This window comes from Anolis carolinensis, chromosome 4, assembly GCF_035594765.1.
Source record: "Anolis carolinensis isolate JA03-04 chromosome 4, rAnoCar3.1.pri, whole genome shotgun sequence".
Lineage (NCBI taxonomy): Eukaryota > Metazoa > Chordata > Lepidosauria > Squamata > Dactyloidae > Anolis > Anolis carolinensis.
The window spans coordinates 136,846,745-136,869,798 of record NC_085844.1 but is presented as its reverse complement, the minus strand read 5'-3'; the positions used below and the strand labels follow the sequence as shown (position 1 = coordinate 136,869,798).

General features: G+C 40.9%; 1 protein-coding gene across 4 annotated transcripts in view; it reads right to left on the bottom strand.

The window, feature by feature from the left end:
* nrg2 (neuregulin 2) overlaps positions 1-23,054 on the bottom strand; it is a 224,051-nt gene continuing 200,997 nt past the window's right edge. For all 4 annotated transcript variants that reach the window (XM_062977888.1, XM_016993081.2, XM_062977889.1 and 1 more), the window contains 5 exons: positions 14,527-14,629; positions 12,088-12,211; positions 8,457-8,584; positions 6,195-6,419; positions 1-2,565 (listed from right to left, as the gene is read on the bottom strand). In XM_062977888.1, the coding sequence (XP_062833958.1) occupies positions 1,917-2,565; positions 6,195-6,419; positions 8,457-8,584; positions 12,088-12,211; positions 14,527-14,629 (1,229 nt within the window). In that variant the 3' untranslated portion in view covers positions 1-1,916. The remainder of the gene's footprint in view (positions 2,566-6,194; positions 6,420-8,456; positions 8,585-12,087; positions 12,212-14,526; positions 14,630-23,054) is intronic.

Here is a 23,054-nt window from a genome sequence, read left to right as displayed (position 1 = left end):
TAGTTATTTCTTATTTTTATTTATAATATTAAAAAAGTTCAAGTGTTAAACAGTCAAGAGTTCTGACATTCAGACAATCCAGAGCAAATTTTTACAATCATCTTTATGACAAATTAGCAGCGTTTCTATTGGACCCTGTTGTGGGTGAGGAACAAAGGGTTTAAAGTACTTTATTGCTAAAAGTTAAATGAAATACACTGGCATTTGTATTTTATCTTCTCAGTCACAGCTTCTCCATGCATCCAATCTACAGTTATCTGAAATGCAAAGGACATGCAGAAGTCAAAAGAGGGAAAGAATGAGGCAGGCCAAGGAGGGCCCCACAAGGAACTCAAAGGAAAGAAGCACTCTCCCTCTTTCAATGGGAATGATCTTGACACCTCGACACAGAAGGCTGCCTCAGAACTTGTGACCTTGTGGCTTATTGGTTTTTTTAAAAAAGTAAACAAAAAGTCATTATGACACGCTAGAACATTACAGTAACAACCATCTTTACACAATGCAGCGCACAAAGGTATTTCCCTTTGATGTTGCTTTCCATGGGAGGAGTGCTGAGGCTGGAGCTAGCGTGCTGGTGGCAAATCTATCAGTGATGTAAGAGAGGAGGAGGAGGGGGGTTCACTGATGATGCACTACGAAGACCCTTACTTCACCTGGGCTTGAAAATACAAGCAATGTCCACACCTCATCTGCAGCACCTTTTATGTCCTGAACCTTCCACTGTGGGGTTCAAGTTGCTTTATTTTTTTTCATATCAAGAATGACTTGAGAAACCGCAAGTCACTTCTGGTGTGAGAGAATTGGCTGTCTGCAAGGACATTGCTCAGGGAATGCCCAGATGTTTTTGATGTTTTATCATCCTTGTGAGAGGCTTCTCTCATGTCCCCACATAGAACTGGAGCTGACAGAGGGAGCTCATTCACACTCTCCCCGCGTTGGATTCGAACCAGCAATCCAGTTGCTTTATGAGCATGTCAGTATCAGCTGCTGGGTTGCAATTTTATTTAAACGTTTATTTATTGTTCCAAAAGTGTGCCGTGGTTGCTCAGAGAGACTCATGAACAGCTAGTGCAAACCCAATGCTGAAGCAGTGATAAAGCAACAGCAATATTGGAACAAATATAAAGTAATTTATTCATCCGAAACATTTGATTTCTTTCATTTGTTACCCCCACATTCACAAACTGTTCAGGACAAGATATAATTTGTAAGGACTGTTACTACTGTGCACTTTTAAAATGAAACTCTTTCTACTTATTTTTTTAATGATTTAAATTTTACTTACCAGTACATATTTGCTTTTTTCCTGCAAAGGGAAAGTACTATCGGAAATATTAAGACATGTGTCTTGTGTATGTGTTTGAAGGGGAGGGAGGGGAAGAGAGAGAGATTAAAGGTGTGGGCAGTGGGCATCAATACTTTAAAAGGACTAGATTACCAACATCCAGATATCAAGCAATTGAAAAGAGAGTTGCTCAAATGGAAAAGTGCCCATGAAAATATTCTGTAACAGGTTGTCCTGAACTTAAAGCCAATGATCTCAAGAATGCTTCAACATAATCTTCTGTGTGGATTCTGGCATTAGCATACAGCAAAAGGCACCACGATATTTCTCAATGATTTGTAAGTAGTCAAAAATTGGCCCATCTCTTTTTTATTTTTTTTATTTTTTGTTGATTTCTTCTTTTCTCAGAAGCTGTAAATCAAGATGTTACATATAAATAGATTCCTTATAAAAAGGTCTTTGCCATTAGCTATTATAAGACATCATTGCTAAAATGAAAATAAAACATTTCTTTGTTATAGTTTTTTCCCATTTTTTTATATAAAATAAAAATTTGTCTCTTCTGTTATTGTCCCCCCCCCCCTCCTCAGTCCTGGGGTGCTCGTGGGAGTGGGCATGAGGAAGGTGGCATCTAAGGTGGTGCTGAATCTTGGTTGGACCTGGTCCGTGTGAGCCCGCGGTCTCCCTGTGTGCTGCATCTGTCAAAGGAATAGTAAGTCCTGCTGTCAGCCAGTCGGTACAGAGGGGGCGAATCTGGGTCCATCGCCTCAGCGTTCCGCATACTTAAGAAGGGGGTGCTCTCAGCCACCAGCTCCTCATCAGACTCGCTGTATGAGGCGCTGCTCACTGAAAAGGAATCTCTAAGCATTTTGCCCCTGTGCGACAGGTGCCCATTCAGTTTGGACTTCCTCCACCTCCTGCTGTTGTTGCCTGTTCTCTTTGGCTGTTCTAGCGCAGTGATGTACTCATGCGTGGTTTCATACTCATCATCTTCTGTGATGCGAAAGGGACTGGAGGGCAAGCTCCCCGTGCTCTCATTCAGGTAACTCCTTCTTTGGTAGTAACCGTCGTATCTCTGTATATCTTGAAACGGGACCTGGTACCTTCGGAGCAATGGCTGCTGCTCCTCCACCTGGAAGCTAATGGATGCTGCGGGTGGCAGGGAGACGGCATGAGCAGAGTTGGGGGAGGTGATCTCAAAGGTGGGCATGTGGGCAGAGGCTGAGTAGTGAAAGTCAACAGGCGACAGGCGTGCTGGGGTGGTCAAGGCAGACACGTACCTAGAAGAGGAAACCAAAGACATTGGTGTCAAGTTTAAACTTTTTCACGAATCATTTAGCCGTTTTGGTGCACACCTTTAAATTGGGGGTTGAACTACATGGTCCATATGGCCTCTTCCAACTCTATTATTCTATGATTCTAAGTGTAGCCTGAGAGTCACCTGCAACTCTTCAAAGCTAGTTTTGTGCCCCCCATCAAAGATTTTTTAGGGGAAAAAACCATAAAATGTCCTCTGTGGAGTATAGGGTACATCTATCACACTTTTAGCCTTTTCCAGGCCTGTCCAGACAGTACCTTTTTCTTAGCAGCTTCTGCAGCAAACAGGAGGGTGGCCAGATGCCGTACCCTGTAAACACAGAAGCAATCGCTGCAAATAGCAAAAAATGTGAGATTTCCAGGTGCGGGAATATCTGGAAATCTACACCTTCCTATGCCTGTCTGTCCCTGCACTCGGAAAGCATAGGATTTTTAATCTTGCTTTCTTCCCGGGTTTCACATGTCTGCTCCTTTTTTTTTTCCATGTCAGGAGCAACCGGAGTTGCTTCTGGAGTGAGAGAATTGGCCGTCTGCAAGGACATTGCCCAGAAGACGCCCGGATGTTTTGATGTTTTTACCATCCTTGTGGGAGGCTTCTCTCATGTCCCTGCATGGAGCTGGAGCTGATAGAGGGAGCTCATCCGCACTCTCCCCGGGTGGGATTCGAACCTGGCAGCCTTCAGGTCAGCAACCCAACCTTCAAGTCACGAGGCATTTATCCCCTAGGCCACCGGAGGCTCCTGATTGGTCGGTTCTGCCAGATGTCCTTGTGGCGGTCATTTTGAGGGCGGCAAAACCCCAGAACAAACAGGAAGTGTGGACTACAGAGTCAGATGTCCCGGGACCAACAAGTCTGTGAGCAGACTTGCTTGTAGATCCCGGGTTTTTTTTTTTTTTGCCCCTAATTAAAGTGTGCAATTTGGTGTTGTCTAGAAGTGCCCTCCAAAAAAACAAACAAAAAAAAAACAAAGAAGAAGCAGGAAGTGATGTTTCTGATCTTTCTGAAAAACCGCAGAGGTCCAACAGTTATGAAAATGCTCCCAGAGCCCCAGAGGGCACTTGGGATATTTCCGATAGTACTTTCCCTACCCAGCCCTGCTTGACTTCTGGATTTACAGAAGTATTTTTCACAGCTAGTCTGCATATTGTGTTCACTGTGAGATAAAAGAAAGGCATGTTGACAGGTCATTGTAGAACCCAAAATCTATCAGCAGGGCAGGAAATTTCTTCTGTAAAAAAAGCCAAGTTTCTCAAAGCTAGATGTGGATTTTCCCAGTGGGAACTGAGTTGTGGCAAGATTTTGGAAAGAAGCTGTTTATAGGATGAAGCAGGTACGTTTTTGGATAGTGAATAAAAAGAGGGATTTCTATATTCAAAATTGGAGTTTGGTACCTATGTAATCCATAACACCTGATAATCAAAAAAGCCTGAACGTGAGACATTTCTGTAACTCTTCTTTCAAAGGGGGAATCCAACATCTGTCACAAAATAGTTGTGATCCTTTCATTCTCAGACACATACAGAAACTGATATCCCTAGAACAATGATGGGCAAGCTTTTGCACTTGGTGTGTCAAAATTCACCAAAAAACCTAGCATGACTTGGGTGGTGTGTCACTTCGAGAAAAGAACCATAATTTCGCAATATATATAGTTTAAATAACAAAAATATATAATTGTAATATATAACGGTATTTAATAAATCAAAAACTATTTACTACAATTATTTCCATGTACAACAATCTGTGGTACCTCTTGCAGTTTCCACGCTGATTTCTCGTTATTGTAGTTTCAATGTAGTCATGAATAATGAATAATATAATAGTAATAATATGATAATATACTACAATAATAATAGAATAATAGAATGATTATATATACATACACACACACACACACACACATAAAAATGTACTGTGCATAATTCCCATGGAGTAAACAACAAAACCACTGGACCAAATCACACCAAATTTGGCCACAAAAGACATTAGTCATCCAATCAATCTGCATGCGGCAGCGTGTCAGCAAAAATGGCTAGGCGTGTCAGTGCTGACACGCGTGTCATAGGTTGGCCATCACTGCCCTAGAACCTAATTACAGGCAGTCTCTGAGTTACAAACATCCAACTTACAAATGACCCACAGTTAAGAACGGGGATGAGATACCAGAAAGTGAAAATAATCTACCCTTTGGAAGGGAAATTCACTCCTCAAAGAGTTATCATGGGGAAAAGGTGTCTCAACTGAAGCTTTATCACCAGTCCTTGTTTCCATGACGAGCCAAAATTTTCAGAATCCTATTCTCACAGGGACAGAAAGTGAGGGGAAATCTTCTGAACAGGGGCATAGACAGTAAAACAAACACACAGGGGTGTTAGCCCTTCTCTATGCTATCCAAAGTGTGTGTGTGTGTGTGTGTGGCTGGAGTTATAATTTTAAAATGTACCTGTTCAGGCTTACAAACAAATTCAACTTAAGAAAAAAGCAAGAGAATCAATTTGGGGACTTCCTGTTCTAGAAAACTCTGAAAGTTGAACAATTTATTTAAAATATTCAAAAGGCTGAATAAGAATGTTTATCCCAACAGGGACCTTTCAATTCAAATATCACCAAGCCATGCACGGGCGATTGAACTCCTGCTTTTCCTTTTCAACACTGAGGCCCCATCTACACTGCCATATAATGCAATTTTATAATGCAGTTTAACTGCTTTGAATTGCATTATATGCGTCTACACTTCCATATAAATCAGTTCAATGCAGTTAGATTGCATTATGAAACTGCATTAGATGGCAGTGTAGACTGGGCCTGAGACAAGCTTTGTATTCTGGGTGGGGCTAGATTTTCAATACCAACCAGAAATGTATTATCTATGCTTACATGATGAAGCTATTTTTGTGATGACGTGCCAGGGAGCAACACAGATTTGTAAAAATAGCAAGAGCTATTGGTTTTGACCCATACCCTGCTTCTACAGGTGAAAATGTGATCAGTTTTCTTATGTCAAAAAGAAAGCCCCTTAAACCCTCTGAAAATCTGATACAAGGCATTGAAAGTGTCTCTGGAACAGCATCAAAGTGAAAGTGTAGGGTTGACAGGGCGAAGGGGGTTAGAAATTTTTTTGTTTTGCCTGTTCTACCCAAAGCATCCCTTGGTGGCATCAAAGGTATTTCATAGATGGAAATGAAGGTAATATAAACAGAAGATAAAGTCTTTATCAAACTATTAAAACAATATGGTGGAAACAAGGCAAGATGTTCCTGCTAAGAAGAAAGAAAATTAGGAGTTTTCTAAGTGTTTTCAAAAAATTATTTAACTGTCATTCTAAAAGGATAACCGTACAGAGATATGTTATGTCTGTACCTCATGGTAAAAACCTACTACTTTGTACACTAATACTGCTTGAACAGCCATCTAACCATCTTTTTTCTTTCTTCCCCTACTTGTTATCTCTCTTTCTATCAGTCACTACTAGACAATGGGTTTTGTATATGGCCACAAGAGAGATTTTTCCTCAGGCTTTTAGGTCTGCAGAGTACTCTTTATGTTGAAACCTCAGTGAAGACCCAAAACCATAATGACAGAAAACGAGACCTCTCACTATGCGGCGAGTCTCGAAGGGAATCCACAGAGTCTCTGTATTGCATCGTTGACTTCCTTTGCTCTTCGAGAGAGTAAGCTGCTTCTCGCCGAGCCCGTGCTTCCACACAGGCAGGACTGTTGCACTTGCTGGTGCCCACTGAAGATAACATAATCCCAGATTGGCAATCTGAAGTCATACTCTCTGTTCGTTCCAAGCTCCAAGTGTGGCTTTCATGTCTGTAGATCAAAAGGAGAAATAAACATGTATTGGCCAAATCTGGAACAGATCTCACTGCACCGTCTTATTGTATAGAGAGCAGGGCTAGCCAAAGTGTGGCCCATGGGCCCCATGCAACTCAAAGGATCATTTCTGTAAACCGCATGGCTCCTCAGGGATCAAAACTATGTTTTGTCCAATGACCATTCTGCTGGTTATTGAGTGGCAGGGAGACAGCCAGACAGACACAGATTCATCTCATACACCAGCTGTTGAGGTGCTCTCCCACGTCCTATGACTGCCATTCCAGTGGCCACTGAGTGGGAGAGAGGGTGGCAGCAAGCCAGACACAGCTGCATTGTGTGTCATCTTACATATTACATTTTATTTATCTTATGTGGACCGAAAGGTCGCAGGTTCAAATCCCAGGAGCGGAGTGAGCACCCGCTGTTAGCTCCAGCTTCTGCCAACCTAGCAGTTCGAAAACATGCCAATGTGAGTAGATCAATAGGTACTGCTCTGGCGGGAAGGTAACAGCGCTCCATGCAGTCATGCCAATGGCCACATAACCTTGGAGGTGTCTATGGACAACGCCGGCTCTTTGGCTTAGAAATGGAGATGAGCACCAACCCCCAGAGTCAGACATGACTGGACTTAACGCCAGGGGAAACCTTTACCTTTTTATCTTATGTGGACTGTAAATCTAAGGGTAAATTAATATTTTGCAAGCCGCTCCAAGTGCCTTTGTGGCTCTAAATAAATTAATTAATTAAAATTAAACTTTCGGTAGTGTGGCTTGCATTTCGACCATTCCTAGAGGCCTCTATGAAACCCCGACTACTAAAAAACCACACAAACACAACTGTTTTGCTCTGAAATGTTCTAAAATATCCACTAGGGGGCATGGCACATCTTGTATGTCCAATCCCAGGAGATGCCGTATTTTTCAAATCATAGGAGATGCCTTTTTCTGAAACATGGTGAAAATGTTTTGGGTTTCAGAGGCATTTGGGGGCAAAAAATGTTGTTGTTTTTCCCCTGGGAGCAGGTGCCAGGAGAGAAAAATTTCCCTGGAGGGCTAATGTGTCTGTCTAGCCTTCCAGAATTGCAAACCCCAGATATAGAGTCAGTTTGCCAGATAGAGCCCAGAAAATGGGTTTTGCAAAATGGCATTGAAATTTGTGGGTCTGTGGTTTCACTTACCTGCTTCCAGAGAAAAATGGTTCCTACAGGAATTTGCTAGTCATCCAGGTGGTTCTATGATATGCCTCCTCTGGAAGTTACCATAGAATCTCCTGGAGATCCTAACAAATTTTTAGAGATGATTCGCTAAGGCAGTGGTTCTCAACCTGTGGGTCTCTCAAAAGTTTTGGCCTTCAACTCCCAGAAATCCTAACAGCTGGTAAACAGCTGATTTCTGGGAGTTGTAGGTCAAAACACCTGGGGACCCACAGGTTGAGAACCACTGTTCTAGGTCCTCCAGGTGAATTTATGATATGCTGCACCGGAGCTCAGATTATTTGATTATACTTGGTTGTATCTGCAGTTTCATGTGACCATAGTCTACCTGGGAACATATCACTGACAGCCCAGAAATCAGTAGGTGGCCGAACCTAAGACTTACTAAAGTGTTTAATTTTTATCCAACTTATATGTGTTAGCACTTTATGCTTTGCAGAGAAATACAAAAATATCCCAGTACAAAAAAGGACACTTCAGAGCAACTACATTGATGCCTCACTTCAGATAACTATTCCATAGTAAGTAAAACATCTCAATAGGGCTGCTATAGGAACCTGTAAAGCATTCAAGAATTCCCCCAGATTTCATAGGTCCTTGGTGATGGGCATTCCTTCTCTCCCAGGGAAGTTTCCCACCACAAGACCCACGAGACCAGAAAGTTATTTGGCCATGATAATAAGGCTATATTAATTCCCATGCTACACATGATTGTCCAGAATGCAATGTATTAAAAAGGTTATGGGCATTTCGAGACAGGTGGGCACTGGCTGCAACTCTGCAAAGACAAAGAGACAGAGGGAATGAAGAACGAGTACCTTTGGCTTGAGGTTGGAGTCCCTGTTGAGCAGGGATGTGATGGTGAGCAGGAATGGCTCCCTGAAAAGGTGGTTTCTGTTTCTCTTCGAATGACATGCTCAGTAGCAGGAACATTTTTAGACATATACTGAGGAAGGAACAATAAGCAATTTGAAATCCATTTGAAGATCATAACATGGCCTTATTTATAGGTCAGACTGTTTCCATTTTTAGAGGGAGAAGAATTGGGTCAAGCAACTCAGATTGTTCTAAATAAATATGCTTGACTTTTGTTCTTCCGTTTCAGAACTTCAAATTCATTACACTGTTCAATAATGCTGCTTATGATTGCTTTTTAATAATTGTAGCCTTATCATACTAAATTGTGGTCAGACACTAACACATTGGGCCTCACAAGCCCAGAAGCAAACTACAGAATATAAAAAACCAAAAAGTTTATGTCCATATACATCATCAGAAGGGTCAATACTCAAATAAATCTGCATAGTTAGGGTTGAGACAAGCGAAATATCTCTCAAGGCTTGTCAAAAGATGAGAAAGGAACAGACTTCTTTTCCAACCACCAGAAATTCCAAAATGAAATGAAAGTGGCGGTCTTCATATGTTGCTTGACTGAGACCCATGATGCACAAGCACAATGGCAAATAGTCAGGGGTGATGTGAGTTGGAGTCCAATCAACTTCCAGAGGTCAATATGTGCTCCCATCCTGGTGCAGAAACTAATGTGCTAAAATGGGGCCACTCCAAAAAAAAAAAAAAAAAAAACAACCCAAAAGCCTTAACATTTTTAAAAACCTTATCGGGTCACCATGAGGCTGCTCCGGTAGCCTTCCTAGCACATAAAAATGATGCACCAGGAGGTGGGAGGAGGCAGGAGCAATTTCTCCACCACCACCACCACCCCTTGGCGTGTCATTTTTAAATGCCAGCCTCATGGTGACCCAGTAAGGCTTTTTGTAAATTTAAGACTTGGGGGGGGGGGGGGAGGTACCATCTTACATCTGTGGCCTCCAGGAGCCCAAAAGGTGTGAGATGGGTGTGGGGACTGATCCTTGGGCATACTTTCAGGAAGTCCCGGGTCTAATGGGGTATCTAATTAATTCAGGACAAAGCAAGGTTTTCTTGCTTTGTCCTGAATTAATTCTCTTTTACCTGAGGTGTTGTTTGGACGCCTTAAGTAAAAGTCCGACAGGGCCCGCATTTTGGGCCCTGTCTGGAAGTGTCCTAAGACCTGCTAATGTGTTTAAATGTTTTGCCTGAGACCAAGACTCTCAAAACAGTTTACAACGTTAAGCAAAAATATAAAGTAAAATAAAATATATTTAAGAAAATAAAAACTATAAATAGCTATCGAATCAAATTGAAAGCCTTAAAAGTAAAAATAACTACTGTAAAAGAGAGACTTTTTAAAAATGGGATGTCTTTCAGCTAGGCACCTAAAGATCCTAAGTGTGTTCTCAGGTATCACTAGAGGAAAGTATCATTAGAGGAAAGAATGCAAGACTTGGAGAAGGGACAGATAGAGGATTATCACTTCTTTCTCCTCTATATGCATTACGAGGTTTTTATTCCCTTTATCACTGCTTTCTCCTCCAGCAAAGTCATGCTACAATAACACTGCCCCCTCCTTGCATAAGAAATTTAACTACAGGCATTGTTTTTAGCTGAAAAAGTATTCATTCCACTGACAAGGCGGAGTTAGACTTCTGAGTATATTTTAGACTAACAGCTGGTAAACTGGCTGGTATTTCTGAGAGTTGAAATCCAAACAACTGGAGGACCAAAGGTTGGGAACTAGCATTCTAGACTGAGTCTTTGGTGTGGCAAGGTGGCAAAGACAGGTGAGGCCTACCATAGTCATCTGAATGACATTCCCTGCTTGTAGGCACTATTAAGTGGAATGCATGGCTTGCACTTCAACATTTCACAGATGAAAACCTGAAGACATGTGTCCAAGCATCCTCAGAGTGTGGTCAAGATAGCAAATGTTATTTATGACAAGATTGGTGACGCTGTGGCAGTTTGCTCTTGTCTAAGCCTATTGGGAAATAGCAAGATTCCACTCACCCCTTTCTCCCTCCTCCGAATTAACGGAGTGAAAACTAATTTAGCATTTTGAACTCAGTTCACAGGAACTGAAGTAAGCTGAAAACATAGAAGGAAAGTAAAAGAAGAAAAAAAGCTGCTGAAAAAGTGGAAGGATTAATTGGGACTGCCTCTGCCAAATCAGAAGGTATGGCATAATAGTATCGCTGAACTGAAGACCTACAGTTATGGGAAGGGCAAATCCCAGTGCCCAGGAAACCTTCTTACTTTCATCACATGAAGATGCAAGGAATTTGCCCCGACCAAATGCAATCATCTTGGGATGACACTAGAAATGCTTCCAAAGCAAACATAGTACCAGTCTCAATTCTGACGGGGCCAAAATTCCATTTTATTTCCACCAGAGAATGGTACAAGGAAGAAGTAAATGAATGAAAGTCATAATGGTAAAAAATTAAACAGGATAGTGATTCCCAACATCAGATTAGATGGATATTTATGGAGGGTTACTAACTGCTTTTCTGGGGCAGTTACTTTAGCACTGGAAATCATGTAGTTTTCAAACAGGAAGAAGGCTGGGCACAGATGGTGATGTTTGTGGCCAACATCTGCATATGTTGCTTACTCTCACACAGCAGCCTTCTACTTGCAGGATACTCATCCACTGACTTGCAACTAATGCATCTAAGGCCCCTTCCACACTGCTGAATAAAATCCCACATTATCTACTTTGAACTGGGATATATGGCAATGTGGACTCAGATAACCCAGTTCAAAGCAGATAATTGTGGGATTTTCTGCCTTGATATTCTGGATTTTATGGCTGTATGGAAGGGCTCTAGGTCCCTCTATCCAGCCCTGTGGAACTGGAGTCCACCCATAAACCACTGCATGAGCAAAACCAAGAAAGATACTGAAGGGACCATGGGCCAGAAATTAGTAGACTTTTGCATATATAGCTTTGCCTCTGCTTATATCATATTAGCTTTTATATAGACAATAAGCTCTTTGTATGAGCCAAAGTAACAAAGGACCTGTGCCCCTCCCTTTCTCTTTGAGCTGGTACCTTTCTCTAGAAAGTTCCAAGGTCAAATGCTAGCTTGAGATCAACAATTGAGGTAACAGACACCACTTGTGCCAAAGATGTGTGGAGGTTAAAAGGACCCTCAGTAATTGGTTAAGTTTAGATAAGCCAAGATATATATTCTTTGTTTATTATGCCATGCTTCACGGCAGCCATTTGCAAGTACAGACCCTTCGGTGTGTGTACGGCTGTCCCGCCTTTTCATAGGTGAAAATAAACTTTGCTTTTGTACTCTCACGATACTAGATTTTCTGTCTTATTGCCTCCTGTGCCAGAACTCCTTTTTGAGATAAATTGTCTTACAATACAACAGAGGAAAAATGAAGAACGGAAACTGAAAGGGAAAGAGAGGAAGAGGAGGAAAAAGAATGAAGAGAGGCGAGGGGCCGGAGGAAATGGAAGGAAGCTCATTGCCCTTCTCCTATCCTTTATTCTTGCCTTATTAGCTCACTGCAATTTTTCAAAAGACCCCACATGATGAAGAAAGAAAAGTTACTTACATCAGCCATCTGAATTTCCTCAGGGTCCAGCCGAGGATGGCTAGGACCATTTGCAAGATTCCTGTTCTGATGGGCTGGACACATATTTTGCCGCATATGATTATGCATTTGATTTCTCTGTTTTCTAAATAATAAGCAAATTAGTAAATATTACTTGCATTCTTTCAGCAATGGGATTCAGACAGGAATAAGGACATTATTTTACTGATGTAGGCCCTTTTGTTGTGTTGTTTTCTCAAGAAGGTGTGTATCCCATTGTATTGGGCAACTACGACTGGGAAACTGCCTGTCTTCTTTGCATTTGGGCTTTATCTTTGCCGTTTGTTTTCTTGTCTTCATGTGGACTCTGAGTTTGGATAAAATAGGCTTGCCATCTGCGCTACCATATAAATCCAAATTGTCAGCTTTGAACTGGATTATATGGCAGTGTAGTCTCATATAATCTAGTTCAAATCAGATAATGTGGATTATCTGCTTTGATAATCTGGACTATATGGCAGTTTTGAATGGGCCTGAGTTGCACAGACAGAACATTAGAACTGTACTAACGTGTGAGGATCATTTTACATCTGCTCTTCTCCTTGTTTTGAAAGACAGGATGATAGTTTTGGGATAGAGACTTAGGTCACTTCTACACTGCCATATAATCCATATTATCAAAGCAGATAATTCACATCATTATTTGAACTGGATTATATGAGTCTACACTGCCATATAATCCAGTTCAAAACAGGTAATATGGATTTTATATGGCAGTGCAGAAGGAGCCTCAGACTCAGACTCAGGCAGATTAAATGGATAATTTTGTTTCTCCATCCCAGCACCAGCCATCTGCTGCAGTTCCCCCTGTTCTGTCACCAAGATTTAGCAAGAAATCACATAAATTCAGACCAAAGACCAGAAAAGGCCCTTAAAAGAAATTGGAAGTGCTTGTTTTAAAAGAAGATTCCCTGGCCTTCCCTGATTCCCAATCTTTGGGGCCCTTCCGCACAGCCCTGTATCCCAGAATATCAAGGCAGAAAATCCCACAATATCTGCTTTAAACTGGATTATCTGAGTCCACACTCTGATAATGTGGGATTTTCTGCCTTGATATTCTGGGATATAAGGCTGTGTGGAAGGGCCCTTACAGAAGCAATTTTTAAACCCTTTAAAGCAAGCATTTCCTACAACTTTGCAAAGACTTTTAGCTGTTTAGTTTACCACTAAAGTTCATAGTAGTGGGAATGGGCAAATAATGGCTCGTATGCCCCCTTGCATTAGATCTCTACTTTAGCACACCTTCGCTACTAATCATTCTGGTTAGTCCCTTTTTACAAACATGTTCATTTAATGAATCAAATAATTCATATTAAATTGTTCTTTTTTTATCTACTTTTAAAGGAAGAATTTCAATATTTATCTAATAGCAGTAATATTAATTCATGGTGAAACACTTTTCAGCATATAGCTCTCGTTTTTTTTAAAAAAAGAAGAACATATAGAAATATTTGTACAATACTACAAGCTATTACTTCAACATTTTTAAAAATTAAAATGATTTAAAATCCATACTCAGATTAACACCTCCTATTTCTTAGTGTAGACTTCACATTGGTATGATTAACACAAGAGGGGAAGTTTGTTCTGTTGATATGTGGGAACATGTATGTTAAGGGAAAACTGAGGTCTCTTCTACACTGCCATATAAAATCCAGATTAGCTGCTTTGGACTGTGTAGACTCATGTGGATTGCCTGAGTGATGCAGGCAATACTATCTGAAAGCACCCTGGAAGTGCTTGGGAGAGGTGAGAAGTGAGTGCTCCTCAAACCAACAGACCCTCTTCCTTCTTCCATCTTCCCCCATCTCTTCATATTTGGGAAAGGCAAATGTCCCATAAGTTTCCCTGAATTCCCTTGGAAGTAAAGTAGAATTAGTGGGACTCTTAATGAAATAAGATTGAGCATTTGACTTTCCTGGTTCATATCTCGCCATTACATTACTTCTTGCAATTACAATTTTTGGCAATTACTTGTTGCTCTAATTTCTTTCACCAACTTCATTTCTTAATGATCTGTTTTGTTGATGATTTATTATACTGAATGTTGCTGTTATGATTTAATTTTATTTTTATTTTTATTTTAAACATGAATGTTTATCATTTTGCAATCTTTAATAGTGTGTGTATAATATATTATTGCATATATTTTTCCATTTACAATATTTATTTTATTATTTATATCCTCCTAGTAAATTTCATGTTACATTATATCCTTGCAGTTGTGTGCTTCTTAGCATTTTTGTGCGTTTGTTTTCACTTGTTGTCCTTGTGTGTGTTTTCCCCCATAGGTCATGGAAACCACTATATACTAAAAGCAATAAACACTGGAACCGTAAGTATGGTAAGAGACTTTCAATGCATATACGGGACTGTTTAGTATTAATAAAAGTCACTCACTTGGTTTTACAATATGCTACCACACACACTATCCCCACCACAAGCAATGCAACACAAATCCCGGTTATGGTTAGAACTCTCTTCTGATACAGCTCCTCAGCTTCTGCAAATAAGATAAAAAGAATGACCAGTTAAAAATCCATCTCAAATCAGAACTGCAAATAATGAATGTGCAATTATTATCCTTCACATTAGGAATTGGGATCTAATACACTATTTTCTGAAGATAAACTTTACATTAGCTATAGCTTTTTTCTCCAAATATTCATTTTACCGCTGTACATTTAAAACAAAAGCCAGACTCTTTTCCTTGTCAGTAACCTCTCTCCGTGTTTTCTAATAGTTCCACACATCTCTTTCTTTCATATCCCACAACTCTGTGTAATTTATGCATAGCAGTACAGGTTGAGCATCCTTCATTCAAACTCTGAAATACTCCAGAACCTGAAACATTTTTCCAGCAGCCTTTCACTCCCACCTTTGAGGCAGCATCTACAGAGACATGAGGATTTGTGAAATGGCAGGAGACATGGAGTCCTGTTAGCAGGGCCGGCCCAACACGGAGGCCACATGAGGCTGCCGCCTCGGGCGCAGGCCCGGGGGGGCGCCGTCAGGCGCCCTGGCCCCGCCTCCCACGCTGCGTGAGAGGCGGGGCCAGGGCGACCTGCGCGGGAGGCGGGGCCAACCCTGGCCCCGCCCCCCACGCCCTGGCCCCGCCTCTCACGCTGCGTGAGAGGCGGGGCCAGGGCGCGGGAGGCGGGGCCCGCCGGCGGGGCGCAGGAGGCGGGGGGGCGCAATTTCCCCTTCCCGCTTTATGTAAAAAAATATGTCCGGCCGGCCCTGCCTGTTAGCCAATACTCTTGAATTCCCACCATTTTATAAATCCTTGGTTTTGCATATCATGCATAACACAAGTAGTGAATGAATGAGACACAAGGCTGAAGACAGATGCAAGGACATGTGAAATGGCAGGAGTCGTGGCTATCCAAGGTGTCTAATTATATGAGGGCTATTCAGAAAGTAGATTACGTTTTGGAATTAAAAATGAACAAAGTATAGGAGAAAACATTTAACATATGCAGTTGAAAGCCAGACCCAAATACCACTTCTCAACATAGTCCCCATTGAAATCTAGGCAGTTATCATAGCGATAAAAGAGTTTGGAAAGTCCTTCCCCACCAAACTTTGCCGCTTGGCTCAACTTTCCCCCACACTCGTCCTAGATCGCTCTTCTGTTTTGCAAATGCTTGCAAGGAAGGTTATGGCGACCTTTTTTGGGACAGGAAAGGTGTGCTTCTTGCAAAACCTTAGAAGAGCGATCCAAGACGAGCGTGGGGGAAAGTTGAGCGCATGCACATGCGCAGCTGTGGGAAGGGACGCCTGCCTGCTTGAGGACGCAAGCCAAGCGGCAAAGTTTGGTGGGGAAGGACTTTCCAAACTCTTTTATAGCTATGATAACTGCCTAGAATTCAATGGGGACTATGTTGAGAAGTGGTATTTGGGTCTGGCTTTCAACTGCATATGGTAAATGTTTTCTTCTATACTTTGTTCATTTTTAATTCCAAAACGTAATCTACTTTCTGGATAGCCCTTGTATGTATACAAATATCACCAAATCTGAAAAGAAATCCAAAATATGAAACAATTCCCAAGCATTTCAGATAGGGGATGTGCAACCTGTACAGCATCACTTGGTGAGGCCTAACTTCTATGCACCTATACTAACTGTCTTTTAAGTGGCAGAACTGTGACACTCAAGCCAGTTCCAGACAGGCCTTTAACCCACGCCTAATCGAGTTTAAGAAATCCGACTGGGCACGGGTTAAAGTCCACACACCTCCCCACAAAACTCGCTTTCATGGGGGAGGTGTGTCTAGAGGTCCTGCTGGATCTTCTGTCAGGGCACCCAGACACCAAAGAAAACCACACAGAAAAGCCTTAAAAATTAAAAATAATTTACCCAGCCGCCATTATTGTGCTGGCAGAGCTCTCCCAGCGTGTAGAAATGACACACCAGGAGAAAGGAGTGGTGAGGAGTGATTTTCCTCCTCACCCCCCTCCTCCTGGCATGTCATTTCTACATGCCAGGAGAACTCCGCCAACACGGTAATGGCGGCCGGATGTTATTTTTAATTTTAAGAGTTTTAGAGGGGGGGTTGGGGGGGTACAGCCCTTTTGGTTTTCCGGGTGATTCAGCCTGGAAAATGTGAAAGGGCTGTGCAGACTGTCTCCTCGGAAGTCCCAGGACTTCCAAGGGGGAGGGGGTTCCACACAAAGTCCATACTGGATTACACCCAGGTCTGATCCAGTGCCTAATTAATTTGAGACAAAGCAGGGTTTTCCCAAATTAATTTGCTTTTACCAGAGGCGTCGTTTGGAGGGCCCAAAGGAGAGCGCCCACGTTTGGGACCCTGGGTGGATGGGCCCCCAGAGTACCTGGAAAGGGACTATCATCAAATGGCACCCAAAATAACAGTTTTGCTGATCTATCCTCTGAAAAATACAGCAGAGCAACAGAGAGAGAGGGGGTCATGTGAGAGATCATGCAGACGTCAAGGAGAGCAGAAGAACTCACAGAGAGTGTACCAACAAGATCTTGCTACTGCATTGTTGGTGAAAGGGCAAGGGTGCAAGATATTCTAATCTGAAGAAAGAAGATGGAGATTACAATGGACTGTCCTGAAGAACTGTATGGGAAGCCACTTCAGTGACCTCAAATCCCAGGAATAAAATGGTAACTTGTTATGTTATTGTCACACTCTCTATGGCCTTGAGGATAAACGATAAGCATTACCTTTTGTGTTTGAGCCATGGATGGCTACTAGTAATGCTGAAAATGAGTGGTACAATTAGAAAAAAGGAGAAATATTAGACATTATCTTTCCTAATGCAGAGGTCTGACATGTGACAGCATTCAATTTAACTTTATTTGGCCAACAATGTAACTTTAATTATATTGTATGCCACCTGGCATTTTACTTTGTCACATATTTTATTATTTTGGAGCTAAGGCAGCTTACAACAAGACTAAAACAACTTAACACTGATGACCTAATGCTAACAAAGTTCAAACAATTAAACAAGATATCATATAAAAAGCCATTGATTTCAGAAATCATACAATTATTTAAAAACCAAAATATTAAAGATGAATCTACATTGTACACACCATTAAAAAGATTCCTCACAATTACTTAGATTCCTGTGGAAAGGAATTGCATAGCCTGGGAGTAGCCACCAAATAGGCTTTCTCCTTCTAAAGTTCTAGAAGCTTTACATATTTGGGTCACTGAATTTACAGCTAAGTAGACACATATAGGAATATACTGTATTTGGAAAACTTCTGGTGTATTTCCTTCCTCATGTCAATTAGAAAAAAACAATATGAGATGTCATCTTTCAGCATTATTTAGAGACCAGCAATGACATATATCCAGAATGTTATGCCTTCTAAATGTTTTCTATGGCGATACGTGGAACACATGCAAGGATTTATAGAAAAATCTGCATTTTCCTCTTTCACCTAATAGAGTAATTCATGAGCCCATCTAACTAAACATGGGTGATGCACAGGTCAGGTCCTGGCTTTCAGGAAGGAAGACTCAAACTGCAAGAGATTTCTACCAGCTGTCACTATCAGCATCTGGTATTTTTTTTATTGTGTCAGAAGCGAACATACTGTAAGTTGCTTCTGGTGTGAGAGAAAGGACGTTGCCCAGGGGACGTCCAGGTGTGTTATCATCCTGCTGGGAGGCTGCTCTCATGTCTCCGCATGGGAAGCTATGGCTGACAGATGGGAGCTCACCCCATCTCGCGGATTCAAACCGCCAACCTCTAGGCAACTGCGCCACCACGGCCCCTATCTGACAGATGGTGAAATAAAGCTACCATGCACCCTAGGTCCTAAAGGGCATACAGGTAGATTGCCAATATTCCAAAATGTCCTAAACTATTTAGAGCTCTGACTGTATCTAGGGCTTATTTTTGAAATAGGGCTTCTATTTCAAGTATCCTCAGAAATGCTGAAAAATCATGATAGATTTTATTTTCAGGGTAGATCTTATTTTGGGGAAAACAGGGTACTGCAAATCGCTTCTGGTGTGAGAGAATTGACCGTCTACAGAGATGTTACCCAGGGGATGCCCAAATGTGTTACCATCCTGCTGGGAAGGCTTCTCTCATGTCCCCGAAAGCTAGAGCTGAAAGCTAGTTCATCCCATCTCGCAGATTCGAACTGGCAACCTTCAGGTCAGCAACTCAACCTTCAAGTCAGCAGTCCAGGCGGCACAAGGGTTTACCATTGCGCCACCGTGGCTCCTTCTACCACCTACTTGCTGTCACTTCACCAACTGTTCAAACCACATAGCCCCTGTCAACACCTATAGTCTCATTAATTATTGCCATATAAAAGACATATATGAACCTATGTACCTTACTCCGATTTAGAGTAACAGGAGCATTTGTATGCTTAAAACTCTACAGCAGTATTATGTGAAATCAAAGATCAGAAATATGGACAGATTACTGCTTGCTCTATGAAAGATTGCTCCCATTTTGCATCTCTCAAAATGAAGTGTCTTTCTGAACAATCTCCTGGACACTTAAAGATAAATCAAGTGTAAAAAAAAAAGTCCCATGACTTCCATCAGAAATAAATGAATGGGGGAAAAATGAGTTAATGGAATCTGGGTGATACTGAACATTTATTCATCCAATCATTCATACATAACATCCTTCATCCACTGCATTCCAATTGCCAGTATCTATAAGCAAAATCTTTATCCTCACAAAAAAGCTTGATTTAAAACACCAAAGAGCATATTGTATACTATCAAGTTATAGAACATAATTTTTAAATGTCTGATAATCTATTTTCCACAGCTAGGGATACTAAAGTTCCAATAAATAGCAAGAAATCTTGTTCATGATTGTTAAATGTTGTCTTAGACTGCTATATATAAGTTTAGTTTTATCCCAGTGGTTCTCAACCTGTGGGTCCCCAGGTGTTTTGGCCTACATCTCCCAAAAATCCAAGCCAGTGAACCAGCTGTTATGATTTCTGGGAGTTGAAGCCCAAAACATCTGGGGACCCACAGGTTGAGAACCACTGTTCTATGCAAAAGTGACAGATTTGACAGAATTCTCTATGAATGTACCAAAGAATAACTTTCAGATTGGTGAATATATTCTTTAAACTATTCATGAAAACAAAAGGTTCATGGCTGGATAGTTATTTATTTATTCATTACTCTTTACTGATGATATTTTAAGAGAACTGATGAGAATTGGAGACCAAAGTATTTAATAAAATGAAATGTATCAGTTAACATTGAAACAATTTATAAAGTATACATTTACATGGATTTGAATAATGTCAGGGAAAAAACAAAGGACTATTAAAAATATTTTGAAATTCAGTTAGGTTATAAGAAAGCTAGATAGCAGTTTGGTAACCTTTTCATTTGATATATAACAAATGAATGAATATACACATATACATACATACATGTATAAAGTGAACAACAAACAAAATATCATTCTATGATAACATATAAAGAGCAATGCAATATATGTGAATTAATGTTATCCATGGGATAGGAAATGGCATGCAATGTGCAATGGTGAAGAGACGAATTGGCAAGAGATGTTGCATAACAGTGAACCTGGAAATATTTTTTTTCTTTTTTCTTTTCCTTTTGAGCTGAGAAGGGATGAAACAAAATCTTCAATTCCAAATGATAACTTGGTTGGCAGCATTGGTTTGCCAACTCAAGGCCTCTTTACACAGTATAGTTTTCATTCATAGAAAATCAGTCCAGTCCTAGACAAGTATATTCAGAAGAAAGTCCTAGTGATTTACACAGGACCTGTTCCCAAGAAAGTGGCCTGTGGCCTGAATCAAATATACAGCTCTCCTTCAGTTCCAGTAGTGTAGTCAACTCAAGATATGGAGTGGGAGTTCATCATTACATTGAACAGGAAAAACAAAAATTAAATGTGGAAAGGAAGCCTTTGTTCCCATCACACACAAAAATGAAACTGATGGGAAGGAATTGACAACAATCAACTCTCATAGGTTAATTTGGAGTCATCATGACTAAAGATTTCATAATTTAGGGGGAAATTGTAACAGAAACAAACACTCCATAAGGATTAGGCTGGTTCCATTCAGACCCAGTAGTCTTGTATGCTATCCTCAAAAATATCTTCCTTCCTTTCTTCTAAATGAGGGTGAAAGATTATTAATAGTTTTATTATAATCATGCCCTGACCACGTTTGACTTTTTACTGTCAGCCTTCCAGACATGAATAAGTTGAGCTTTCCTTACACATTGGGTGCTTCTCAACACTTGTGCTCCACTAATGTCTTGCCAGTTTAATTTCCAAACCAGCATTGCCCTACCAGGAGAAGGAAGGAGCATGCAAAGATACTCTGCAGGAATTCAGACCAGCTGCAAGATGGAAAGGAGGAAATCTCTGGGTGCCTTCGGTAATCAATCAGGTCTAAGTACTTTCCATCACTCTCATTTCCCCTAGAATTAACAGGCGGGGGCTGACACACCCATTCTTGGAATTACTATCTGCCCAATGTGTTGTCAAAGGCTTTCATGGCCGGGATCACAGGGTTGTTGTATGTTTTCCGGGCTGTATGGCCATGTTCCAGAAGTATTCTCTCCTGACATTTCGCCCACATCTATGGCAGGCATCCTCAGAGGTTGTGAGGTACCTCTGGAATACTTCTGGAACATGGCCATACAGCCCAGAAAACATACAACAACCCCTATCTGCCCTATCTACATGTCTGCTGAAGTCTTAAAAGTGATCTCAAGAAAATTCCGGGGTGTTTGCTTAATGATGGACAGACATGGTTTGGCTTTCATCCTTATCAAGCCCCACTTTCTTTAAGATTTAGAAATCTTCATAATTTCGCTGCCTCTTAAGCATTTATGCATGTCTAAATAAGATCAGGGACAGCTACCAGCAACATTGATGATTCCTATAGCCCCTTGAGCTCTTACATAGGTCAGAATGCTGTAGCAGCCGCACTAGACTAGCATAAAAATAACTTCTCCAGTGATTATACTTCCTTAGAAGTTTTGTAAGTGCTGCCACAAGTTCCATCAATAGTCCCACAAGAGCGCACACACATTTGTGGCAACAGAAGAAAAGCTCATGGTCTTCTGCACACCTGAGGCAATTGGCTGGAAAACTGTGGGGTCCAGAATAACTATGCTGGTGTATATTTATCATATGTTAAAAGTGTACTGGAACTTGGCCATATAAAGCAACGTATGTGTGCATGTGTTTTTTAAAGTCTCACAAACCTCACCTTGAAGCAAGAGCAAAAGAGCATAGGAGGAAAGGAGCATACTCTAGGTTTTTATCCAGAAAGAGGTATCTAAGATGTATCATTAGGCTTTGGTTATGTCTATGTAAAGATTTTATTGTTTGTTAAATTGAAGAACTGAAATTGGTATAGCTTAAATGAGGTAACATTGCAGTACAGTATTACGTTTCTGATGTTGAAGGCTGGAGAACAGAGGAATGGTTGGATTAGTCAGCTCAAATAAGGCAGGGCCTGGTAAGGACTTTATTTACTTTTCCTTCCTTCTGAAGTTCTTCCCCTTACAGCTCTGAAAGATTTCTAATGGGATTGCAGAAAAGGGAGAACTGCTCCTTTCCCCTTCTGTTCAAAAGTACCAAGTTAGCCTTTCCCTGGGTTAACTTGATATATCCCAATGTAAACTTTGATGTGTGACACCTCAATAATATTATGCTATACGTTTCATCTAATCTAGACCTATATATTTTTAAACAAATGTCTTCCAAACATACATTAAATTAAATGTGATAAACATGGTAAAACAGAAGTGATTTTCACATTACATAATTATAGCACTATGATTCTACTTTAACTGCCACAGTTGCAACCTATAGAGTCCTAGGGTTTGATAATTTGGTCAGAAGCAATACAGCTCTGTGAGAAAAAAATGGCTCATGAAACTACAAAACCTAGACTTTTGTGGAATAGAGTCACTGTATTTCAAGTGTTATCAACATGCTGGAATTCAGAAAGCAAGATAGATGTGAGTTTAGCTACCATGTTTTCAGAGCCATTAAAAAGTTGCTACAATTTTGAATTTTCTTTAATAGCAGCCTGTTCTTTATTGGAGTGTTTGTCAACTTTGACTTTGGTGGTGACATTCCAAACTTACGTCCTCATCTTTTCAATTTCCAGACAAAACACAGGACTGAAGTTACAAGTCGTAAATCTAATACAGTGGTTCTCAATCTGGGATCCCCAGATGTATTTGGCCTTCAACTCCCAGAAATTCTAACAGCTGGTGAACTGGCTGGGATTTCTGGGAGTTGTAGGCCTAAAACATCCAGGGACCCCAGACTGAAAACCACTGGCCTGATATCACATAAGCTAGCTTGATAAGGTAATCAAGAATAGTAGAAAAGTGCTGCAAATGAAGATCTTGGGTAAGGGATATGCATATTTTACAACTAATCTAAATATTACA